The sequence below is a fragment of the Struthio camelus genome, chromosome 16 (assembly GCF_040807025.1).
Source record: "Struthio camelus isolate bStrCam1 chromosome 16, bStrCam1.hap1, whole genome shotgun sequence".
Classification (NCBI taxonomy): Eukaryota; Metazoa; Chordata; class Aves; order Struthioniformes; family Struthionidae; genus Struthio; species Struthio camelus.
This window is the reverse complement of record NC_090957.1, coordinates 16,489,090-16,506,885: the sequence shown is the minus strand read 5'-3', so window position 1 is coordinate 16,506,885 and position 17,796 is coordinate 16,489,090. Positions and strand designations below refer to the sequence as shown.

General features: G+C 36.9%; 2 protein-coding genes across 8 annotated transcripts in view; one reads left to right on the top strand and one right to left on the bottom strand.

The window, feature by feature from the left end:
- Nucleotides 1-17,796, top strand: part of SLC46A1 (solute carrier family 46 member 1) — an 83,819-nt gene that overhangs the window by 15,055 nt on the left and 50,968 nt on the right. For 4 of the 6 annotated variants that reach the window (XM_068910083.1, XM_068910087.1, XM_068910082.1 and 1 more), the window contains exons 2-3: nucleotides 328-448; nucleotides 2,728-2,782. The gene's annotated coding sequence lies outside the window, so the exon portion shown is untranslated. The remainder of the gene's footprint in view (nucleotides 1-327; nucleotides 449-2,727; nucleotides 2,783-17,796) is intronic. The other 2 variants (XM_068910085.1, XM_068910084.1) reach the window with 1 other exon arrangement.
- The window catches only part of FOXN1 (forkhead box N1), a 42,512-nt gene that overhangs the window by 9,487 nt on the left and 15,229 nt on the right, over nucleotides 1-17,796 (bottom strand). Inside the window, exons 2-6 of one of the 2 annotated variants that reach the window (XM_009666376.2) lie at nucleotides 12,074-12,222; nucleotides 9,654-10,157; nucleotides 7,307-7,417; nucleotides 1,665-1,792; nucleotides 752-848 (exon numbers count right to left, since the gene is read on the bottom strand). In XM_009666376.2, coding sequence (XP_009664671.2) covers nucleotides 752-848; nucleotides 1,665-1,792; nucleotides 7,307-7,417; nucleotides 9,654-10,157; nucleotides 12,074-12,196 — 963 coding nt within the window. In that variant the 5' untranslated portion in view covers nucleotides 12,197-12,222. The remainder of the gene's footprint in view (nucleotides 1-751; nucleotides 849-1,664; nucleotides 1,793-7,306; nucleotides 7,418-9,653; nucleotides 10,158-12,073; nucleotides 12,223-17,796) is intronic. The other variant, XM_068910079.1, reaches the window with a different exon arrangement.

Below are 17,796 nucleotides of genomic sequence, written 5' to 3'. Positions count from 1 at the left end.
GCAGCAGCCTAGGATTCAATTATAGCTCTTTTAAAAATCTAACTGTAATCCTTCTGCTCCTGGATTGTATGATGACTAATCTCTCTCCACTTACATTCCAAATGCAAGAAACCATTCTCTCTTATAGCATGTATTTAAACGTCAATAAGATCTGCCAAACCATACACCCTTACCTTCACCAGCGTTGCTGTGTAATTATGAGCTTAGTACCATTTACCACAGAGTATGCTTTTCTTTGTACAGTGCATGCAAGTGATGAAGTTGCTTAAGACTGATATCCCAGCTTCAGAACAGAGCAGAGATAACTTTGAACCTCTGCTTCCACAGGAGTCTGGAAGTGCTATTGAAGGCAGAGAAACCCACGAGACCAGTTCTGCCTGGATCTGAGGTCTGAGAGCAAGGAATGGATGTATTTTTAAAAAAAGACCATCCTTTTTGTGAATTGCTGGTGAGGAACTAACTGTCTGCTTGTTCTCTACACAAACTCCAAGTTGGAGCAGTTCTTAATATCTCTTTGTGTTAAGTATTACCACATACTATGTTCATATATTCTGCCTAGGCTCAGAATAAAATCTTGGCCGGTCCGTGAACATGGAGATGTATAGTGTATAATTGATTTGATATTAATCTGGTAAGAAATTATACCTTTTCATAGATTGAATCCCCTCCCTTATCCCCTCTCAGACCAGGGATTATGAGAGACAGATTTTTTTTCTTTCTTTTCTATCCCTCCCTTAATTGCAGAACTCACCTTAAAGTAAGGAAAGTGTTCCGTCATGAAATTGTAAATCTCACTGACTGGCAAGCTTCCTGTCTTGCTGTTTTTGAGTGCCATGAAGATCAGGATGCTTAAGGGAGAGAAAGAAAAGTATTTTAGCTTATTCTGCTTGTCTTTTTTTCTACTTCTGAAGAGTCAATATTTTTACAGTGCATGCAATTACTCTGAGTTTCACTGTTTATAGCAATAACACCGATGACGCTTAAAATTTCCATTCAGCTGTTTATAAGCAGTACCCTTACACTGCATGTCTTTTAGAGGTAATTGTTAAAGTGCATATAGAGAGCCTGACTCGAGTTTAAAATAAATTAATAGATAGTGGAATCAAGGCCACAGGCTTCAAATCCTGCCAGTGTGGTTTTCTAAGGTTGTGTTTACACGCTTAAACTGATAAAAGCCACCATGAGAATATCAAACTGACAGTGACACAAGGTACAATTAAAATTTAATTGTCTGATTTGCTTTGCTAGACTGCCATTTGGGGGCTAAACCTGTGCAGTGACTAGCATATCTGACATATTTTCTATGCATTCTCTGGCACTAATAATTGGAAAAAGAATCAGTTTTAATTCAGGTCTTGGTAAAATACTACTAAATGTGATTAGACTTGTGCTGATGAAGTTTGCAACACCTAAGATTTTGTATTAGAAAAATGTATAGTTTTTGTGGGGGTGATTGGAGATTGTTCACATGCTTTATAGCATTTCATTTCCCTTTGCCTTGGCCCCAGAGTCTGGAACATCCCGTGATTCATACAAACAGGACAGAGCACACTGGGAACAAGACAAATAAGAGCAAGCATGTTATTGCAAATTATGCTGGAAATATGCCATGGGTAAACAGTGTATTTCTTGTAACATTAGGACTCGAAAAAATGCTTCATTACCTGTAGGAGTAGATGGGTTTGGGAAATAGAGGCTGCTGGGATTCTTGACTGCTTTGAGGAGCAATTCTTTGGTAAGGGTAGTGTGAAGAGGCAATATAAGTCACAGGATAGCTACCTCCAGAGGGATACTGATGATACAATAAAAGAGACGTTACTTGGCTTAGCAGCAAGCTCTCAAAAATATTTTATTGTTAATAACAGTATTGAACTTTTTAATTCTAAGGATGTTGTCATCCACCTACATTTAATAGCTATTATGCCAAGTCAAACAAAAGGGTGGTTCCCCCTCCTTTCCCCCACCCCAGGCTGAAGAGGAGTGCACCATGATAAAAATCCGAAGTGTGTAAAATCTATTCCCAAGAAAAGCATCCATTTTATTTGCGGATATCTGGCAAGACAGTGTAAAAAAAAAAAAAAAAAAAAAGCTTTAGTGGATGAATGGTATTAGGGTATATATTAAAATGAATGTGTTATAAAATAAGTTAGTAATGTCATTTCATGAGACAGGAGAGTGATATATGAGGCACTTCTTCCTCTGACAGTCTAAGTGGATTTTCATGTTGTCTGACTTCGTGTTGAATTTGAGGCTAACCTGTGTAGCTTCCCTTCACAGTCAATGGCAAGAAACAGACTTCTCTAAGAAGCAGGTCAAAGCAGGAGTTAAATTTAAGTGCTGTTTAATACCATCTCAAGCAATCTATTCTTCTCCATTTTCTATATCAGAAACCTAAAAAGAATAACTGAGGTACCTAAAATAAGACAGTATTTATGCTATCCTCACTCCATCTCTCGGGACAACAGCAGAATGCTACCTGAGACTGAAACGCTAAGCTCTCTCTCCAATATCTCTAAGCCTGTCCACCTCTCAAGACATACTAAAGCAATGGCTGGCCTATCGTGATAGCTCCATGAGAGAAATATGCTAACGGAAAAAATTAGGTGCAAGAGGGGAGATAATACCTATAGATACCCTTGACTGTGTCACAGTTTCTGCAAGAGTGTTCTCAATTATATATTTTTTAACACAACAGTTGGTTATATATTTTTCTCTTCCAAATTACAGTTTAAACCCTACCAGCAAGCAACTTTCAAGAGCAAAGAAACGCTGCCCCGCTAAGGTAAGATACCATCAGTTGGCTCTCTGTGAGGCAAAAGATCCCTCTGAACTTGGAACTTGGTGTGAGAGGGATTTCTGCTTCTTACAGATGAGTCTTTCAAGATGCCAGGATTAGGGCATGGCCAAAATTAGGAGTCATGTGATATGCTATTAAAAATCTGCCTGCATACCTTCCCTAGAACTCAAAGATTGCCGAGCCCTGTTCTAGCGTTTTGCAGCTTAGTTCTAGAAGTCCTGTGTCATGAGGTTCTTATGGTTCCTCTGAAAGATTATAATGTAGCTTTCCAGAGTTGTCAGAAAAATTTCTTGGTAATTAGTTTACATTTCTCCTTTGCTTCTTACCATCATTCTTATTTTTGGACTAACAGCTTCTGTTGCTCTTGGTCTTCATCCCTTTAAAATGCCTATGAGTGGTTACTGTGTACTTGCAAAATTTATTCCTTCAGTTTTATTCAGTTTATTCTGAATAATTTATTTCAGTTTCTCAGAAAATTTTTTGATTGTTGCTTGAATATTTGCTGGTTTGCTATGATCTTTCTAAATATGGAACCTCCAATGGAATGGAATGTAGAAAACCATACCAAACATACTAACTTCTTTGCTACAGTGAGCAGGGTGAAAGAAACGAGACATACAGAATTGATGATTTCCTGCCATGTTAGACTGAATACTGGGCAAAACAGCAGTCTCCAGAACAGCTCTAAATTAATTTCTGCACACACATCCATGATGTCTGCTTTATTGCTTTGTGTTCACATTTGTTACCAGAGTACAAAATTGGGCACTTCATACAATAATTTTGATTTTTATTCATTTCAATGCCTCTTTGGAAGGAAAGGAAACTAAGATGTGACTGGTTGTGATGTCATCACCAGAGGCAAGAACTAGGTGCTTTAAGGGTTATTTCTCTTTTATTGGTTTCATTATGCCTATTTGAAGGAACAGAGGCTGGAGGATGGTCTGGTACGACAAGCTTGAGCTGGTTTTACAGTCGCACAACTGGCATGAAAGGTGTCAAACTTTTATGGTGGGTGGGTAAGTAATTTAAGTAAAGGTCTGCTATTTCTTTCAGGTCAGTAGAAGTTATTCTCCTTATGAGTCATCATTTGGGTTGTGTCCAGCAAAGGGGAAGGTCAGGCCATTTTATCTTTTGGATAAAATGAATGAAGGAACCAATTTCTCATTCTGCTGATGAAAAGTGAGGCATAGGTTGGACAACCTTCACTCCAGGCTAGAGGGCCCATTCTCTTCTACTTAACTTTTCAGTGATTCAGATTGCTGTGCTCCATTCCAATTTGAATTGGAACATTTTAATACTGGAGCTGCTTCATGTGAAACATGTTATTCCATTTCTTCTCAGTCTTGTATCACATGCTCTGTCATTTCTTAGTATGTATAGCAGGTGGTCAGTAGTTTTACCTGTTACTACTTTGGTTGCTTGTATCTATCATTTTCTTCTCTGAGCGGTAGAACATGTTGCCATGCTTTTACTACAGTAACATAAATAAGCACAAATATTGAAAAGTCTAACAGAAACGCGCTGCACGCAAGAGCGCAGTGCCAGCCTGCAGGTGGATGGCAGACTTCCTCTGATGTAGACCTTGTTGTATCTTGCCTAGCAACTCCCAGAAGGTGTGTTTCAGCTGTAACATTGTAGTTTTTTGAATGTGGTTAATACCAATGTGTAGTAATAGTATGGGTATCAAATCAGCAGTGCAAGGGGAAGGGTGCCTGCTTCAGAATGAATAAAGAAATAAAAAAATATTCAAAGGAGTTAACAAACTAATTGGAGTTTCTGCAAAAGCAACACACAAACCTGACATCTATGCTATATGTGAGATGTATGGAGCTATGGCACAATAATAATGTCTATGCTGCAATCCCAGGGGGGACCTAGTTTATAATTGTAGCAGAGCATTTGTGGCAAGTTTAGTCTTTGATTTGGGACCTGTTTCCTCTAACATTAAAAAAAAAAAAAAGGCAGTATTTGTAGATTAGGACTGTGGTTATAATATCTTTCTTTTTATTCTATTTTAATATTACCCTTTATCACTTCTATTGATTTAAGGCTAGCAAGAAAAACAGGTAAATTAATTATGATGGTGTTGATAAGAATTTTAAAAAATCATTACTTTTCTGCCACATTTTAGCAAAAAAAAATAAGGTTCAGGATATTCTGGCTAGTGGAAAGCTTGAATGACAGGTAAAAGAAAGAACCAAGAGTGATATCATTCTCTAGCGTATATCTTGACTCCATGTATGAGAATTGCTTCTCTGTTATCTGTGCCTTCCCAAATCTAATAGCTTCTGTACACTTCCTAAACTTTACAAAGTTGTCTTTTAAAAGAGAACTGTGGATACAAAAAGCCGTTCATATTCCAGCTATCTGAACTTCTGTAGTACCTGGCCACCCTAAGCAAATTGGCCTGTCATTGTGCAAAGGGTTGCAAAAACACATAGTTGAAGAGAACCTCTGTGCCCTCAGGTTCTTAAGCTAATTTAAATACAATGTCCAGTTAATGGACAGGTGCAGACCACAGCTGAGGGAGTAGGAAGAGAAAGATGACAGGAACCTGATAGGAACCTGATTTTAGAAGTTTGCTACATGCAAGTTTTGGTATTTAAGGCTGTTTATTGAGCTGCCTTGCCACTTTATCCTGTTGATTATTTTAACTTTCCCAGACAGTAGAAGTTCAGAAAGGCCTTAAAGACCCCTGAGGCTCTCCAAGTGATTGATACAGTTACTCAGTACTTCTTCTATTCCTCTCTACATATGAGGGATTATATACTGTAATAATGAGGCATTTTAAGTTTCAGTAGATAGGTGAGGGATTTATAAGTACAAGGACTCTACTGTTAAAAAGTGGAAATTCGTTGCTTAGGTATGGAATACTTTCATACTTCCTTAGTAATGTTTTATAAAACTCTAGAAGACAAAATTCCTAAAAATTCATCCGTGACAGACAATTTTATCAATAATCTTAAAATTCCTGCATATGGCCATTCTTGTTCTTTATGGTCATTCAGCATCTGTAGGCAAAAATTACTTAATTTTTCTCTTAAACCAAAATCATGGCAAAAAAACTCTTTTTTTTCCTCAGTAGAGGCTGCATTTATGATGAATGGTATGATTACTATTTCAATGGCTTAGCCCAGTAACACCATACAAATTAACAGTCCCAATGAAGTATCACACAGTAACCTGTTTTTATGTTTTCTTTATGCAGTTATAAATCACTGCTCTGTTAGTTACAATTTTTTATACTACTTGAGCAAGTTGATACTGTTGATTCTGCAATATCATTCATCAGCTGCTAGGATGCAAGGAGTCCTAACTCAACTGTGCGCTTTTGTATTCAAATATTTTATATATCAATTTCCTGTTAATTTAATTTAATTCAATTCTGATGGTTGAGATTTTTGATAGCTATGCTATTTTTGTATATGGATTTCTACCTATAGCTTTGAAAAATCCTCATTTCCTTAATTTCACCTTAAGTAAATGTGAAGTTTTTTAGTAGTAAGTATATTTTGTCAAGCATATTTCTGTCTGCTCAAAAAACTTTCTTACTGGAAATTTTATACATTGCACATACTTGAGGAAAATTATCTTAATTCAATTCTTTGAAAAGTGCTACCATTTATGAGATGATTTAAAGAGATTTTAGAGTCATGAAAATGGCTTTATTTAATACATACTCTCCCATACATGCCAGATTTTCAAAGCTCAGTGCACCATACTCACTAACCTCTATAAATATGTACAAGCATCGATACATAAAATAAGATATATACATATGATTTTACAAATACACTCCATGTATACTGCTTTGGAAATGTGAGCTGGCATATATTCAAATGACATCTAAGCACACTTTCCAAAAGAAGGTGGTCATTACTCTTGTACATTTGTAGCACTAATGATGTTGCTACTTTATGAAAGAACAGCCTTAATATTGTGCAGTCTCATGCATCATCAGCACTACTGTCAGTTATGCTTCAGTGGAATAATCTTACCCTGGGGATGATGTAACAGTCAAAAGACTGCAAAAGAAATGTGTATGCCATCAAGCACCAGGAAGGAGAGTATCATCTTGCTGTTGAAGTTTTATTTTAAAAGTGTTTTCTATGTTTGATCTGAATTTTAAATATGGAGTTACATTTTTTTTTGAAGTTAAAGCACAGTTAATTCCTTCTGGTCTTGAAATGCCAACAGTTAAAACAATTCATTTGGTTTCAAAGCTAATTTTCTTGAGCATGATGCTGAAAATATAAATAAGCAGTATCAAGATTCTATTTTTACAAATTATTTTTTTTCTGGCTGAGCATTTTTAAATGCATTTAGATGTGATTCTCTTAAGATCTTCTTGTCATAAACAAAATGTACCTACACAAACATGAACTTCCCAGCAAATACAAATTTAGTATATATTGTTTCATGTGCCCTTTTGTATTATTAGCACAATTAACATACCATTATAGTGCAAGAAATACAGGTTTTTTTCTATCTACATATTGCACTGACCTGATGGAAAGGATGAGAGGGGCAATACATCTGCTGCACTTGAGGCTGATAACAATACAGACCAGGTTGCCCTTCCAGTGGGGATGTCCTAAGTTTGATGTCTGAATCCTGCTAGAAAATATTTATGGAAGGTGTTACTAGAGAAAACATTGAAGTTTAAATAAAATCCTGTCAGTTACTGTCCTGATATATCTTTAGTTATACTTCTTACTTATTTGGACTTGATTCTGTTACATACAGCAAGTGTTACCTAGAATGGGCTTTATATTCTGGAGGTACAAGGAGAAACACTGTTTCCTGCCTTTATATAATTACTACTTTAAAAAGGAAACCACAGTTAAAATTCTATAAAAAGAACAATTGAGAAAATGCCAGTTTCTGTTTATCTTTTTTCCCCCACTTACACAAATTGCATGCTCCAGCTTTCATTCCTGAGTGTGCACATGTCTCTCTGTCTCTCTCTTTTTCATACTCCTTGAATTTATCTTGCAGACTGTAAATACGTCAAGCTGACAACACTGGAGTTGAATCATTAAGTAGAGGGTAAATGAGGACTATAATACATGAGAAAGAGGTGGCAGAGAAGATTCAAACTAGGCTAACTATTGAATTTGATTAAGTTATAGAAAATATAGTAAGAACACTTTTTTTTTCTGCAACTGTACAAATAAACACAGAGAAGTTGATCAAGTCTTAATTTCTTGCATGTCCTTCCAGGTCTCTGTCCTAGATTGCACATAGTTAGGGCTTGATTCAGCAAAGAGCTCAGACTCCTGAATGTTAGATATTGATGTCTTTTAGGCAGAGTGTAGAGTGCACCATATAAAGTGTGTGTGGAAACCCTATCTGCTGTAGAAGAGCAATTCAAACAACCTGCATCTTAAGCAGAAAGCTAGATAGAGCTCGCTGGTAATAACACTGCAGAGAATGATGTGTCTTAAGTAGTGTCCTTCTACAGAGTTCAGGTGACTTGACTTAAGGTTCTTTCCTCCACTTAACATCCAAGGCCAAGAATTCTCTTCTAAGAGCTGGTGCTGCGGACATGCATTATTTCAAGGAGCTGAATGGTGTTTATCCTTTTACTTAACGTAAGTCTGTAACGACCACCTTTTGTAGTATGGGTTACTGTAGGAGTACATATTAGGCTTGATCCACTATCATGGCACCACGCAAATGCAATGTTCAATATTAGTAAATGCCCATACTGTTTTGGTGACCATAAGATGAAGTTTTTCAGAAATAGCAACTTGCCTTTGTGGAGCAGTGTGTAACCTGTTTAGGAGCATTGAAGTTGCATGCTGACTGAACCAGTGGACACATCAACAAGTAGCCAGTTTCTTCCTGGGTAGTCAGAGGTAATACTCGGTAAAGCATACCTGCAGTGCTAGCTTTATGTTCTCTACATATTGCAGCCCAGGGATTTGGGAAGAAAACATGAATTTTTTTAACAATTGCTCATAGGTTTTGTATTAAACTTGTCTGATCTGGAGGATAGGTTCTTTATCCAGGAAATGAGAGATTTTGATCAATTTCTTCCTCAGCCTGAATGGCTTCAGTCGCCGTCTCCTCCCCAGGTATGTACCCTGGCATTCCCCCCTCATCCCTGGTAAGTTATCTTGATCCATTTAAGACCCCCCCCCCTTTCTTCCAGTGACCCTTGAATTTTTTTTGCCTCACAATGGTTTAGAGCCAGTGGTTAGGGCCCTCTCCTGGCAGATGTAGTTATTATTTTTTCTCTGCCCTAGATTCTGAAGATAGACTTTACACTGGATCACAGCAGCGATACCTTGTGGAGATACGGAAAGGTCATTTACCTTGCTTTTCAGAGATCTCTGTGCTGCCCTAGACAGACTGCTTCCAGTATCTGCAGGCTGTCTTTTATTTAATCTTTTATTTAACTGTTAGTACTGATGTCTTAGTCTCTCCTCTGTTTGCGGCCAGAAAAATGCAGGTCAGCTAAGGCAGTTGTAATAAATCTGCGTGTGTTCTCAGATACGTATTTTGTTGTGCTTGAAAAAAACTATTTTGTAAATTTTGTCCCTTGAAAGCACTAGTTGATGACAATTACTGAGATAAAACCTGTTGTCAGGAAGAATTTGGATATTTAAGGACCATGTATTATGTTTACCAGAAAATCATTCATCCTTATACACCTTTCTGAGGACTGGTTTTCAGGAGGAAAAGGCAATACAGTAGAGAACTCCAACGAATACAGATGTCTATCCTGAGCTCTGGCCTACAACTTGATAAAGACTAAATGTCCATGTAGTCATGTTGACATAACTGCTCCAAAAGTATATTTTTTCCCTTGAAAACAGAAAAACAAAGAACTAGGAAAAATACTGACCATGACTTGTGAACCGTGATCTTGACTTGTGGTGCTGTATTGGAGGTTGTTACACCATGCTTGTTCTGTGGAGATGTTTGGAATGTGTGTAGGAAATGACTCTGACTCCTCAGTGCCTGTAGATCCCGGTAGACCCTCAAAACCGTCAATGCTTCTAGCATTTTTGAAGGGTGGACCTTCTGGTGGGAGGGCCTGATGTACTTCCTGGAAGACATCTTCACTGATCTGCCTCTTGTAAGGGTGAAAGGGGTTTCTGCTGCTCTTGAGAAACCTGTCATAATTTCCTATAGTACTTTCCTCGTAACTGTACCTTCTGAATTTTTCAGTACTGAAAGTGGCCTTAAATTTGTTCTTGCCACAGTGAATTCCTTGGCTTGTAGGGTATCTTGTATGAATTTGATCCTGTGCTGGAGAAGCAGGGCTGGGGCTGTGAGAAGACTCTGAACTCTTCCCTTCTGTCCTGCCGTCTGAGTCATATGACTGGCAATTATAACTGGGATTTTCCTGCAATGAATTATTGGCATTTATTTAGGATTAGGATGAACAAATATTTTCCAGTCAATTAAAAATATGTATTATTGATAAATATTATACAATTACTAGTCCTGGCCACCTTTGCATAGACAAGTCCTAAAAGATCTTAAGAGTTCTCTGATGACCTTATATGCAAAACCGATCAAAAGTAAATTACTAAAAATTCAGAAGCCTGAAATAGTCCTAATTTATCTAACTACCTAGGAAAACCAGGATGTCTTAAGTAACTATTGACTAGTTGGTCTGATGGTTTCAGGGAAAAGCTCATGATCAAGTGATGAAAGCTTAAATGACAGGAATATGGTCAGTTCAAGCCTTGTCAAATACAAATTTATTCAAATAGGCTTAATCCCATTCTCTGATGATGTTACAAGTTGCCAGATATATTGTCAGTTACATCACTTCCTTTCATTAACAAGGCCACACTCGTTCAGTGAGACATGTAGGCTCTAGGCAGACATTTTAACCATCTTCCCTTCTCATCTGCTCCCTTTCTTTGTGCACTTTAGCAACAAACAAACAAACAAAGAAACAAACAAAAACCCCACCCAGCTACTAAAGGGCTCTTTAATTTAGTGGAGAAAGGCTTGCAGAGAGCTAGTGTCTGGATCCTGAAGCTGAATGCTTTCAGCTTAGAAATTATGCATGTTTTCCCTAACATTAAGGATGAATAACAGCTTGGATGCCTTTTGAGAAGACATTCAAAAGTCAAAAGTAGGTTATTGTGTTTAGTACAAGAAGAAATGTAATGTTCTGTGATATAGACTAGATTATCAAATGGTCCCTTTTTCAGCTACCCTCTCTAAATTCACATTGGCCCTTACGATATGTAAGGAATGTATCCCTTCATGAAGGACCAGATTTCAAGAAGTCCCAAAGGGAAGTTAACGTAAAAAACAGTGCTTTCTCCAGAGTGGGACGTGGCAGAGCTTTTTCATTCATCTACACCAGGGTCTGTGTGTAAATAAACAACCATTTTTTCCTAATTTCTAAACGTGTATCTAATTTCCTGTAGGTCAAAGATATTAATTTAGGAACTTTGCTCTATCATGGATACCTGCAAAGAGCGAATCTGTCCTCATTGCATTTTTGGCTTCACAAATAAAAACAAACTTGCTTAAGTTTCTAACTTAACTCCTGCCTGCTTGTTCTCCTCTATAGTCCTAATAAGTGTGTCTATGATATCTTGTCTTAAATAATAATTTTAAAAGGTTCTATGCTTACTTGTGTAAAGCTGTATGAATGGCAGTGCTGTCAGTTCTCCACCTAAAGTTTTCATAACAGAAGTACAACATTGGTTGTTTTGCTATTGTTTGACAAAAAATACCAAATCAGGTGGTTTATGTAGACATATCACACTAGAGCAGCAAAAGAACCTTATTGTCAGTTGTACTTTTTTTGTGAAAGGTAAACAGGGTGAATATTTAGGCACTAAGACAGAGATCATTTAATTCCCCCCAAAATGCAAAGGATTCTGAAGTACTTGAAGGTATCTTCCCCTGGCAGAGAGTGGACAACAGTGTTCTTATTTTTCTCTCTTTTTATTTTTATTTAGAAACAGGATATGAATTACTTTAATTGTAGCATTTGTACTTGATTAGTAGCTAGTTAGGTTGCCTATTTTATTTTAATTACTAGGAATTAAAACAATTTTTTTTTATTTTACCTGTTTATTTTTAATTACTAGGAACCACATGGGAAGCTTACCATGGAGCTTAACGTTATCTCAGAACAATAAATAGAGTTTCTACACTTCAAAACCAACACTTTAAATGTTTACTTTGTTGCCTGTTAAGCATGTTGAGATTTAGTATAGCAGTTGCTGAATATTCAATCTGAGCTTGTGCCTCTGAGGAAAAAGAACAGAACTGGCCCATTTTACTCACAGTTTGCTGAACTGGGGATACTGAATCCCCCTGTGTCTTCATGAGGTCTTCTTGTTGGTCCCTTTCCAGAGTGTCCGAAGAGGAAAACTTAATATTAGATTGATCTTGGAGTAGTGAAACCATTATCGAATTCACGTCAGAGAGAAATCCTGTTATAATGAAATTTTATCACAGTAAATATCTTCTAAAATCAAAATTGTGAAAGGCACCATCTTGTTATGTGTAGATAATTAGACTGTGCTAGATATCCAGCTGGACATTAATCCGTCCTGCAGAATTTCCAGTGCATAGGAATTTTGTATTTTGGTCTCAGAGAGTTGTCGTGCAGGTGTAATTACAATGGAGATATGACATAGTTATATCTATTTATTACTAAGTTTTATAAAAATAAGTCATTACTCTTCTTCTGTAGTTTCATAAGTGAATGAAAATCTATTGCTTTGGAGTTATACAAATTTAACAATATTGCTTTGTTGGGAAATTGTTAAATAAATGCACCCACATTGTTTTCTGCAGGACTATATAAAGGAAAGGGCATTTTTACTATCATTACTTAGAATGATTAGTGCTACAGGCTTAAACTTTTGCTTTAGTTTTTTGTTAGTTACAGTCCCTTGAACTTTCTACTTCTGTGTTGCATGATTAAATACATCTGAGATATGTAAATAACTTGCATCATTCCATACAATTATACAATTTTTTTCTCTTTTTAGTTCTATCTCCTCTCAAGTTCCCAATCTTTGCTCTTCAGACATATGGGACATACCTGATGGTGTTCTTTAATGTTAAGAGGAACAAATTTTATCTGTTAGTGTTTTGTTTTTCTACCATGTTTTTTACAATCGTTATTCACTGTGCTCTTACAGTAAAACTACAAAAGGAACAAGTCATGTCCCCATCCTATATCATGTACATACCCCTGCACCAAGTGTGTACCTATGTGAAGATGTCTTCTATGCATAGTTTACACTTCAGCTGTACAAATTAGAGAGGAAAAAAAAACACTTTACTTGAAGAGTTAACTTGCAAAGTCTTTACCACGTGTTTAAATGGCTGTTAGGTAAATAACTAAGGGGTTTATTAGGGTTGGTTAACAAAGATATATCACTTGAAAATGTGGAATACTTTTTTTGCCTTTATAGTTCAAAGAGAAATCTATATTTATGATGAGTAAGACTGTACTGCCTAAGGGGATAAAGCACAATGGGGCTTGGAAATCAAGTATGAGACCTCTAGTATATCAAGAAAAAATGATGTTAGCTAAAGTTCACAAATGTCTGAGACACAGGCTCATTTCCCAGTAGCTTAACTGGAGGCAGATGGGGAGATATACTTCTAATTGATGCTCAGCTTGAAAGGAGCAGCTGGGAAAAACTGACAGCCTGGAAATATACATGTATGTGTATTTATAAATACTCCACACTGGCTGCTCATTTCTTATTGTAAATTTCCCACTTAAGGTTGTAGAAAGCTCTTTCTGACCTTTATTTTATACTGCAGTTTTTCAACCCAATTACTTAATTTGTGGTCTCAAGCATCAGAATTTCATTAAAAGCTTTGGTATGCTTATAGCTCTTGCCTAAAGACTTTTGCATTGCGAGAGACATTTGACAAACGGTCATAAATAAAGGAAGAGAAGGAATTTTATTTCAAGAAAAATAAGTTCACGAGAATAATAGCCGTGAAAAATAAGAGTCTGTGAAAAATAAGAAAATGAACAAGTCAAGCTCAGATTGAGGATTATTACAATATCTGAAGCTATTCTGTTCTCATTGTTCACCATTCGGCTCTGTGAAAGAACTAGATGAGAACCATTATCTAAAGGGTTAATTCAACAGGTCAGAAAGATTTGGCCCTTATTACCGAAGGCAATTGGACTGCCTTTCTGAAAACAAAATGAAGATGTCTTGGTTATTTGGAGAGTTAATACAATGTGGACGAGGAAAACCAAATGATTGTTGTCCCTCCCCTCTAAGACTTTTGCCAGGTTTTGTTTGTGGATTTTATTCTGCTATCTCATGGAGGCTGGCGTGAAAGGAGGAGTCTTACAGCCATTTTAATTTTATAATTATTCTCCCCTGTACAGTGAGAGTGTTTTACTGAACATTAAATGAGAAGCTGCCCTGTACTAAAACAGTATCAAGTTGATGACCTATGTTCAGTGGCGATTATTTAAAGCCATTGTTGAGAATCCATTTCAGAGAGCTATTCCATGGCGGGGGGGAGGGGGGGATCTGATTCCAGTGTCGTTTTCAGTTTTCACCTTAAAATCAGTAGCAACTTCTCACTCTGAAGGCTATTTGTGACTTTACTTACACTGGTATATGTCACAACGGGCTACGGATGTAGATAAGTAGCAGATGCCAAATTAATGTACTGCAAAAATATTTCCTTTTATTTTTCCTTCTTTTTTTTCTAATATGCATTAAGGAGACTAACTTTTTGATTTAGAAATAAAGAATAACAAAAAACAAAACTCTTTGCATTGTTAATTTGGCTTTTAGAAGAGAAAAATCCAACTGCTTACTGACGAGTCTCCTTTAAGAGGGGAAAAATTGGGCTCAGTGGAGGTTGTCAATAATTAGAATTAAAATAAATGATTTATGATAAAGTCGTGCAACTGTTCTTCAGAGTGAGAGGGCTTGGGGAAACTGTAGGCTACCTAGACATAGGACTTGTTAAAGAAAACAATGATGCTTTGATTTGGACAAAGGTATCTGATTATCCTAGATGTAGCTGGAACCATTTCTTTACAGCCCATATCATTTTTACTTTTGTAAATGTTGCATGACGATCCTAGGCTCCTATGATAAGATAAATATCTTTTTAAAAAAAAAAAAAAAGTGAGAAACTGTAACCTCAGCTGAGTGTTTGGACAAGCAAGGTAGCAGCAGCTGATCTATTAGCTCTGCACGACTGGAGTCTTGTGGCACCATTCCATAGTTTAAACAATTCTTGTTTTTGTGTCTCTTATGGACATTGGCAGGCATTTTGCCGGTGATACACTTCACCAGAGTTCGGCACTACGCCGGCTAGGCAATCAGAGCTGCTCTGAAGGCTGTATGTTACTGTAAATGCCCTCTCCATCCTTTGGGACTGAGATCAGCTTTCATGAGAGGAAGGTGTGTTTGGATGTTCCCCAGTTCATAATTCATTCCGCATGCATGCCTTAGGGAGTTTACTGATCCTTGCCTGACATACTGGCTTTTGTGATCTCCTTCTCTCATCTCTGCCCCCTGCCCAAAGCAGTAAATCATCTTTTACCTCTCCAAATCACACTGATGTTTTCCAGTACAGGAAAGAAGTAACTGAGATTTTTTTCCCAAGTCTGTTATGTGAAAGGAATCAGAGAAACCATGAGTTTTTAGAATTCTACTTTTTACTTTACTGTTAAAAAAAAAAATCTTCCGCCCAGTAACATCAAATTCACAATATTGCAGAAGTGACCAAAATTTTGTGACTAAAACTTGCCTTGTAAACAGGAATCTTTGTAATTATTTATATGAGATGCCTTCGGGGGAAAAAAAATACTATTAATGAGATTTAGAAATTTTTATAGCTTACAATAAATGCAAACCCTTCTTCCTGAGCTTATTCCTGACACACCAACACTGAAGGTTGTATTGGATTATGGTTGGTGAGAGTGTTTTGCTATGATTGCTTTGTTGATCTGTAATGTTCTTGCCACTAAGGTTTACTCTACTTTTAGAAAGCGTGTTCAGGAGCAGGCTTTCAAACCACACAGCACAGCACTGAACTGTGGTTTGGCCAATTTCTTATTACTTTCTTGCTTCTTTTCTATAGCATGTATTGGAACTTGATTATTGGATACTTGAATAGCTTTTATAAAGTTTCTAAGGATTTTATTTTCTTGTCTTCTGACTTTATATCCTTTTGTGAGTCTTTGTTTAATTTAACTGCTATTTTTTACTTTTTTGTTGGAAGGTTCTAGGGGTAATTCTGTCATGGTTAGCTAGTGGCTATAGGCTACGTTTAGCTATCTCTTGAAATAACTTTTGCATCTTTAGTGGAAGTATGTGGAAAATAGCCCTAATTCATCAGGACTGGAAAACCCATAGTCTCAGATACAGGGAAATAAAAGTTTGCAGCTATGAAAGCCTTTCTGCATCATATTAGATGCGATGTGTTTGCTAGCCTTGCAGCAGTAACTAGTGGGGAGAGAGCAGGCTTTGACTATGGCTGATTTATAGCTTACCGGATGTTACACTTCTCCAGGTGACTCAGTTCCTATGGAATAGTTATTCTTAGAGGTGATATAGATAATCTGAATGTTATGACATTGGATGAGTTTACATGTAGGTAGTTTGTTTTCTGAGCTCCATGCGAGTGTAGAATCTAGTCAAGTAGATCTGGTTGTGGAATATTTTTGTATAAGTTTGGATTTGAGTCTTTTAGTGTGAAATGATACCTGACTAGAATAATGATGAACTTAATTTGATAACTGTAAACAAAGTGAGTTGTCTAGTGGGGTACTTCAGAGTTTAGAATTATCTGTAATGTCATTTATTATTTTCATTAGAGATTTGAGAGAAAGTAAATAATCTATTGATGATTTTCACATGTAGTAGTAAACTAGGATTGTGTGGGAATGCTAAAGACAACTATTATGGAAGAGAATTCCGTGCTGGAAACATGGTGGCATTATAAAATAGCAAAAGACATAATGACAAATGGAAAAAATGACAAATGAGAAGAAGTTTGGATCTAGCATTTCTCAGAGAGATTTAAGAGTGATAGACAGCACAGTGGTCTGTAATGTCATAGGCTATTAAGAAGTCTCCTAATATTTTGGGTCATCTATACCAAGGTACTGAGTTCACATAACAGAACCCTCTTTGATGAGATCATGCCTCAATTATCATTTTTTTCCTCATTAAGGGCTGTCTGTGAACAGCAAGTGATTACTCTGCACTGTGTAGATACTTAAGGTAATCACCACCACATCCACGTGTGTTCTCAAGTGTAAGAGTGGTTAGGAGGTCTGAAACACCTAGATGCTTCCCTGTAGATGGACAGAAAAATGGAGTGTTTGTAGCAGGTGTCTAATTTGCTGCAGGAATGCTTTTCTAAAATACTACAACTATCTGTATAACAAACTCCATCCAGTAAAAGCGCTTTATCCTAAATCTGTTGTACAAAACAAACATTTTAAGAGGCAGAGAGACATTCCTTTGCATGGCTGATCACAGTAAATTAAAATATATAGACACTTTTACTATTGCTGTGGTCTTCAGTCCTGGTTCTCAGGCTTACATCAGAATTTCAGCTTTTCTTTTTTGTGTATGTTTTATCCTGCCCATGTTACTTCTGATACCAGCTGTGGGGAAGGAGAGGCTAGCCTGTCCCTGCAGCGGACTTTGTGTTTATGATTTACTAGATCTGTCATGTTTCCCTCCCTGCCATTTCCTCTTTCCCAGGCTGAAGCTTACTTAGTCATTTCTCATACTGAAGCCATTCCAGATCTTTGATTATACTTGCAGCCCTTCTTTGAACAGCTTCTGATTCTGCTATCCCCCTTTTGAGATGAGGAGGACCAAAACCTCATGTAGTGTTCAAGATGCAGGCACACATGGAACACCTTACACAGCAGGTGTTCTCCAAACACACATTAATTCACCCAAAATCAAGAAAAGCAGATCGTACAGGGTTTCTCCTCAACTGCATTGCCTATCCTATATATTTTGGGTATGTATTTATGTCTT